The sequence below is a fragment of the Cariama cristata genome, unplaced genomic scaffold (genome assembly GCF_000690535.1).
Source record: "Cariama cristata isolate BGI_N322 unplaced genomic scaffold, ASM69053v1 scaffold18994, whole genome shotgun sequence".
Classification (NCBI taxonomy): Eukaryota; Metazoa; Chordata; class Aves; order Cariamiformes; family Cariamidae; genus Cariama; species Cariama cristata.
Window position 1 is genome coordinate 7618 of NW_009614907.1, and position 7783 is coordinate 15400.

The 7783-nt window shown below is 55.9% G+C and overlaps 1 protein-coding gene across 1 annotated transcript in view; it reads right to left on the minus strand.

The window, feature by feature from the left end:
• SARDH (sarcosine dehydrogenase) overlaps positions 1 to 7783 on the minus strand; it is a gene marked incomplete at its 5' end in the record, with an annotated part of 22609 nt that overhangs the window by 956 nt on the left and 13870 nt on the right. Inside the window, 4 exons of the mRNA XM_009699610.1 lie at positions 1216 to 1351; positions 1817 to 1985; positions 2311 to 2473; positions 7445 to 7538. Coding sequence (XP_009697912.1) covers positions 1216 to 1351; positions 1817 to 1985; positions 2311 to 2473; positions 7445 to 7538 — 562 coding nt within the window. The remainder of the gene's footprint in view (positions 1 to 1215; positions 1352 to 1816; positions 1986 to 2310; positions 2474 to 7444; positions 7539 to 7783) is intronic.

The following is a 7783-nucleotide window of genomic DNA, read 5'->3' on the forward strand; positions in this document are numbered from 1 at the left end:
CAGAGAGCTCTGTGTGCCCTCCTCCGAGGGCTCGGGGTTGGTGTGGGGTCTGGGTCCCAGCGCAAGTCCCCCAAACCATCTCCCCTCCCTGCACAGCAAAACTCCCCCCTCCTTCCACACTTACTGCCCAAACCAAGCGGGAGTTACCCCAGCAAGCGGGGAGATGAGGGCACACTCACATCTGCTTAACAAGCACTGTTTCCTGGCTGCAGCCAGCCGGAGCAGCCACACAAAGGAGCTGCCAGAGCTGGGGACCCCCCAGCACGACCACCCGTATGCGGTGCCTCTCCCCACAGCTGCCATTTCGGCCCCCACGAAGCCCAGAAGGCAGCTACCTGCTGCCAGCCCCGCTGCCTGCTGCTGCGGCAGAGCTTTCCCCGCAGCCGGTGTGCGAGCGGGGAGAGCGGTGCGATGGATGGACCTGGTGGGGATGCACTCAGCACCACCCTGCTGCGTTGGTGCCTTGCTGGAGGCAGGATGGGACCGTCCCCCCGCCACCTCCATCCTGCGACGTGAAACAGGGAGGAGAGAGAGTGGGAAAGGGGGAAAGGAAAGGAAGGTCTAGGGGAGAACGTGCACTGTGGGGAGAAAAGGTGGTCCCGAGGGCTGAGGGGGCAACTGGAACACAAAACCACTTGACTTAGGAGTCCTGCACTGATGCAGGTTTAAAAGTCAAGGCAAGCAAGAGGATGAAAGCACAAGCATATGCACTGCTCTTGGTTTGCAACAGGGAGGGTCCCTGGGGACATCATCCACATCCCTCTGTTCCCACATGGGGTCCCTGGCCTCTGCCTACAGCTTGCTGCTTAATGAGGGCATCTGATTTACTATCCAGGAGTCTCCCAGAGTTAATTAAGAGCCTGCTGTTCTCCTACTGGCCATTGCTCCCTATAACGTAAGTTAATTCACTGCTGCAATTAAATACTCGGTTGCAATTAACATCCAAGGCAGCGCTTGAGCTGGAGCGCATTGCTGGGACCACGCAGAGCGACAGCCGGTGCGACCGACCTCGCCGCCGAGCCGTGGCATCCCTCACCCTCCAGCCTCCTGCGGGGGAAGCACGGGGGGGCGGCCCCATCTCGCTCCCCAGATGACAGCGGGTTTGTAACGGGTTGGTGCATACAGCTTCAAAACCAAACAAGCGCTACACTCCCCCCCTGCAAGCCCCCGCTGCAGAGAAGGAGATGCAGCCAGTGGCAGGGGGTCTGTACTCACCGGGCCCCCGGCAGGGTCACGGATGTAGCCGTAGGCGATGGTTTTGTCGATGGCAAACCCGAAGTCTGCCCGACGGATGTGGCCGACCACCTCGCCGTCCCGCCAGATTGCCTCCAGGCCGAACATCGGCACCTTCCTGCAAGGCAAAGGCAGAGGTGCCCTCAGCAAAGCCCCAGGTCAGGACCCCATGAGGGAGAGGGGCTTGAGGGGACCAGACCCTGGCTCTGCCCCCGGCCAGCCCACGCGCCGGGGCTCCCACTGCCCACCGGTTCATTATCCTCCCCGTGCTGATCCCAGGCTCCAGCAAAGCCCCTCCAGCCCAATTCGCAAAACCTCCCGCTGTTCTGGGCGAAACAAGATAAACCCACTCCCTGTCACACCACTTCCAGCTCCCATTAAACATCCAGCGGGGAATTTGCAGTGGGATTTAAATTAGAGACGGAATTAGAGCATGGAAAACAGCTGAGCCGCCTTGCAACTGAGCTCCATGTGCGTGCCCAGGTGCAGGGGTGGATGGGGATGGCTGAAGGTGCTGGTCCTGGGGCGGCTGCTGGCGTTGGGTGCTGCACGGTGCTGAGCGGAGCCCGGCAGTGGTACTCACTCCTCGGTGGTGAAGCAGACGAGGCGGCGGAAGATGCCCTTGGCTTTCTGAGCCTCCACAGCCTCCCAGCCCAGGAAGGGGATGCTGGACTTGAGTTTGCAGGTGAAGGCTAAGCCTGCTTCTAGTGGGGTATCGTCAGGGCGCAGGTCTGCGTGCCAGTGCCTGTACCCTGCAGAAAGCAAGCACAGGTCGCCCAACCTCTCCTTGCCACGGCAGCAAGCCCGGGGTGAGCAGCATCAGGAGACCAAGACATCACCCCTGCTGCTTGGACACCCCTGTCACCCTTGATTCACTTGGCCCTGCACAAAGCACCCTCAAGAGGAGCCCACATCGGGGAAGTCTCAGCAAGGAGCGCTGGGGCTGGTAGCATCTCTGCCAGTAGCTGTCAGACTCCAGTCACATTAACCCGCCCTTGAAGCTGGGAAAAACCCATTTGCCCTGGTCCCCCAGCCGGAGGCAAAGCAGTGAGTGCTGCTGTAAGAAAAGCAAGAAACCTTTCTCGATGCTGAGGCTGTCGATGGCTCTGTAGCCAGCGTTGGTGATGCCGTACCGAGCACCCGCTTGCATCACTGCCTGGTAAACCTTCACACAGTCTGCCTTGGGTACATGCAGCTCCCAGCCCATCTCGCCGACGAACGACAACCTCATGGCACGGACCTGCAAAATGCAAGAGGTCAAACACCCCTGCGGAGGGAGCTGGGCCGTGCAGCGTGGGAGAGGCTGTGGAGCCACATGCCGCCATGGCGAGGGGAACGGCAGCTCGGCCAGGAACCTTGTGCAAATGCCCTGCTTTGGTGGAAGGCATTTCTTTGCTCTCCCTAGTGCACAAAGCCAGGGTCAGACTGAATTTCTCTTCTCTAGACAGCCTAAGCTTGGCACCTCAAATCCAGCTATCGTCAGTGCCCAGGGGGGATGGCCAGTGGGTGGAGGTGGCTGCGTTCAGCATCCTCCCGCCAGGGATCCAAGGGCTGTCGCACCAGCCGGGCTGGGGTTAGACGTGATGCTTCGGCTCCAGCCGGGCTTTTGTCTCCCTCTGCTGATCCATCAACACCAGAAGAAAGCCCACAGGCACCCCCGGCCCTGTGTCCCCCCTAGATCAGCCTGTCAGATGGGGTCCCCCGGGGATATCCCTCACTTGGGATGGTGCTCCCATAGCAGAAGCCCCCAAAGGCTCCATGCTCCCGGGCAGGGGCTGAGCCCAGCATCCCACCCAGCTCACCCCGGGGGGATGCTCAGGTTTCCCCCAGCAGAGGTTGTGCCCCAAAGCATCATTCTCTGCTGCCAAATTAGCTCCAGAGCAAATGCATGAAATTCCAAAGAGGAACAGGCAGATCAGCACAGGGGACTCAGGGCTTCTTGGGGGAAGGATCTCTCATCCTCGGAGATATGATGCCTGCCTGCCTGCCCTCCCGGGGGCACAGACCTCCCAGCCACGCTGGGACTGCCCTGCCCATGTCCTCCCCCACTTCTCACCCAGCCAGGCTTGCCTGAATCCTCCTGTTGTCCCTACTGAAACAGTCTGCATTCCCAAAACTTTCCAGGCCGGTTGGGGCCACCCCAGCTTGGGCACCTTCCCTGGAGATACCCCTTGAGTCTGCATTTCCCTCTGCTTCATCCCTTTGGATTTCTCTGCTTCCTCGCCCACAAAAGCCCCTCTGGTTCATCCCTTCGGATACACATCAACTGCAAATGCATACCTCACTTTGGGAGAGAGATTAACTCAAGAGTTTCATGCCAGATTGTGATCTGCAGGCTTAATAAAGCAGTTTTCAGCTAGGAAGAAACTTCCAGGCTGGTTCGGTAGGCAAGGCACGCTCCGCAGCTTTGAGGCCGTCTTGCCCTCGCTGGCTCTGGATGTCACCGGGGCAGAAGCTGCATCTTGCCATTTGCTGAGCTCTTACTACAACCAGGACCTGGTCTCAGCTGTGCTCTCTAATCCCGGGTATAAACAACAACAGACAACAGCAGCCGCTGCCCAAAACAGGCAGCGACAGGCATGAGAAGTACCAAAGGGGTGCCCGGGCTCCCCGCTGCCAGGACAGTCAGTGGGCGATGGGCAAGAACCCAAATCCATCCTTGCTTCCCCCAGCACCGCAAAAATAATGTCCTCCAGCAGAGTATAAGCAGCTTTTAAGATTCCTTAACCTTTAAAATAGGAGTGGAAAGGAGGAAGGAACGCCATAGGTATTGGAAATTTATTTTGAGCCTCCTCACAAGCAGCTGTGCCATGAAGCCATCCTTCCTTCAGTCCCTGTCACAGTCCTGCAGCGAAGCACAAAGGCTGGCAGCTGCTTTTGGAGGTGCACAGATACGAGAGATGTGGAGAAGCTTTTCACTCCACACAAAGGTGTCATCTAATTAGGGAACAGCCAGAGATCAAGCTGCCGCAGCCAGCTACCATCTTCATCGAGGCAGGAGATGCTCCGGGGATTGACAGCCAACTTCCCGGCTCATTAACCCTGCCTGCGACTCAGCAGTCGGTCCTGCAGCTAAAGTGCACTTTGCTTTCAGGAGCAAGTTAATCCTGGGAGAAACCTCCCCTCAAACCACCCCCGCTCCGGTGGAGCGAGCATCCTGGCAAGAGCAGTGAGGCAGAGGAGAAAACATCGCAAAAAACGGGTATCCTTGGGAAAACAGGGGTGCCAGTCATTAGCTTTGCAGAGGCAGGGGCTGGGGTTGCACCCACGTGTGCGTACCCCAGGCAGGGCTGTGCATCCCACCACGGAGGCCATGAGGGATGTCAAGGGCTGGGCTCAACCGTTCCTGCCGGCCTTCTGCTGAATTCCCCTAGGAACAGGTTTTTCTGTTAGCTTTCAAGTGGAGCTATGAAATAGCATCAATTCCTGGGCGTCTGAGCAGCGATTCAAAAGCATTTTAAGCATTCTAGAAAATGAAAACCTGAACTTTACCCTGTATCCAGCAGTGAAATTCAAAGGGGGACCTTTCTCTGCTGTTCAATACAATGAGAGAAGCTATATATAAACTCACAAACCAATGGGTAATTTCCAGAGTCATTAACCCTGCTGGAACTCTCCTATCACTCCAGCTGATTTTGTTCAGCTACTGAGTTAATGCATGAAAATCTCAGCGATAACTTTTTAAAGATGTTGGGTTCAGTTTAATCCCTCTGGAAGGCGATATTATCAGCAAAGGCTTCAGCCTGCTGTCCTGAGAAACCGTTCTACTCTAATTTTGGTGTGGGATGGAGTCCCCTGTGCTCATCGTGCAGCGGGGGCTAAAGGAGACCTCCCAAAGGGTGGCCCCAGCAGCAGGCAGGGAGTCCCCCCCCCAGCCCAGAGCCCTCACGCATCCCTCGGGCAGGAAAGCTTTTTTCTGACAGTCAGGGTATTTCCACTCAAAAGAAGCCACAAAATTTCTACCAGCTATTTCTTCCTCGCAGGACCAGATTATTTTTTATAAACTTGAAGTGAAATGCAAATAAACTAATCATGCTGTTGAAGACGGGAACATTTATACACCTTTCCCAGGGGTTAAGTAGATTATTACCAGATGTTATCACCTTGCCGCAGGCGTGACAAGGGAGGACGTGGGGAGGGTTAGAACTCGCCGGTGGAGACTAAAATGCAAAGTGTTGGACAACCTGCAACAACAGGTTGGCTTTTGGGTCCTCCGTGCCACCGTTCCCCGAAGGGACACTGGACACACGGTGGGCTCTCGGCACCAGGAGCACAGGGCGCACTGATGGTGACGGTTTGGAGGATTAATCTGAGTTGGGGAAAATCTGCAGCTTAGTTAAACTGCCCTAAACCCTGGCTAGGCTCTTGCTCACAAATCAAGAAGCCTTGATTTGATTTAGCACCAATCCCTTCAGAAGCCAGCTGCATTCGAATTAAAGCCACTTTAATTCTGAATGAAAAGTGGCTGTGTGCAGCTTAACCCAATTTTACTAATATCCAGCCTGCCTCCAGCTCCCTGTTTTCCTGCTGCCTCTTACAAGATTTACCACGGCACCTTCACCCCCTTCGTCTCCCATCACCCTCCTTCATCTCCCACCTGCCTGGGAGCCAGAGCAAACGCTCGGCACGGTCCCTCCTGTCAGCTGGCTCCTCCGGTCGGGAAAGGGACGACCTGGGTCCGCTGCCTGCCTGGATTTCCCATGGGAAAGCTGGGGTACAAACTCGACTCCCTCTTCCAAAGGGGTGATTTTGTATTAGAACATAAAGAGGGATATCTCATGCAAGGTAAACATAAATAGGAAACCAAGGCAGAGCTCCTCGTGCAAACCTTGCAAAAGTTTTCCCCCCTCCCAATACCAAAATTTGCCAGTCGCATGTTTCCCCAGAACATTTCTCTTTTGACGAAACAACACCTCATGGTCACCAACTCTTCTATTTAGGGTGTTTCAAGCGGGCTAAATCAGCAGCCTTACACATGACAGAACTCCTCAAAGAACTGCCACCACCGCCTTTTCCCCAGGGATAACTTCAGACCATGGTGATCTTCACCGGCCGAGGCAGAGGAGAAATTTAAGATGTTTTTCTTGCCGCCCCACAACAGGGGCAAGACAGAGCTGTCCAACCAAGCAGACAGCGCTGCGAAACCTCACAGCAAACCCTGGGGACTCATCCACCTCTTTGCAAGACAGCAAAGGACACCAAACCACTTTAGGCTGAGCCTTCCTCCCTCGACACCTCCGAGCGATGCCACACGATGTGTTAAGCCTATCGTTGGCAGAGGCGTTGGGCTGCCAGCCAGGGCAAGGTGCATCTCCCACGGCTTGCTGGGGACTGTCACACTCCAGATGGTGGGCACATGCCTGTCCTGTGCTCTGTCGGCAGCGCAGGCAAAGAGAGCCCATCTCCATCCGCAAAACACCGCACCGGCACTGCCGTCCCGGGTGATGCGTCGTGGGGGCAGGAGCTGGCCAGCAGCCCCCACCCATGACCAGGCACCCAAACCGGGCAGTGGTGCTGGTTTTCACCATCACCCCAAAGGACTTCTTGTCCCTTTGCTTCAACACCGAGAGGCTTAGCCCAAGGTGTTAGTACCAAGCGTTACCATTTCTGCGCTTTTCTTGCATAACCGCTGACGAGAGCCTTGAAGACTGGGCAAATGCAGGATGATCTGCGCTCATACAGAAAGCTTAAGGTTGTCAGACTTCTCCTGTGATCAAATACAGCAGCTCCACAGCCTGCCCAGCCCTTACTGCCAGTACTTGACGTGCTTTACATTAAATAGTCCATATTTTCTTTATGAGTAGGGGAAATGGAAAGTGTCTAGAGTGTCAGATAAAACTCTTTATCACCAGTGTTCACCTCTAATCCATGGTAGGCATCTCTTGTTCCTCTGACACCACTGCAAAGCCACAAGTCACCATGTCCCTTCCCCAAGTTCAGCCCAGGCTATGACACCACTGAGCAGGCTGGGAGAGCAGGTTGGCACTTGGCAGGCAATTGGGGATGAAAACACCCTGCTCCCACCCTGGGTTTTGGCCTCTTCCAACAACAAAAAAAAACCCAAACCCAACAAAACCTCCCAGCTGTCCATTGCCGCAATGCGGAGGCAGAGGGGTTCCCTAGCAGAGGATGCTCAGCTGTGCAGGCTGGTGGGCAGTCGCCCCCATGAGCAGACATCCCTGGGGTGATGGGGGGGGCAGCCCCATCCTACCGTGCATCCTGCGGCCGTGGCAAGTTTGTGGGTGGAGAAGGGGAAGGCGTCATTGCTGAGGTCGGTGTCCAGCACTTCTTGGAGGACGACACGGCTGTGGGGAAACAGCAAAGTGGCCGCGGTGAAAGGACGCAGCTTGCCAGGTTGCTCAGGCTATCGCTAAAACTAAAACTTTCTCGTCTTGTTGGTAAGACAGAGCTCTCCCTTCAAATGAGAGCTGACGTGGGTGATATGCCATGCTCTGAGAGCCTTCAAAGAAATGCCAGTTCCCCAGCAAATGGAGCATCGCTCCAGCCAGACCATTGCATGGTGATGTGGGGCTCATCCCTACCCGTGCCC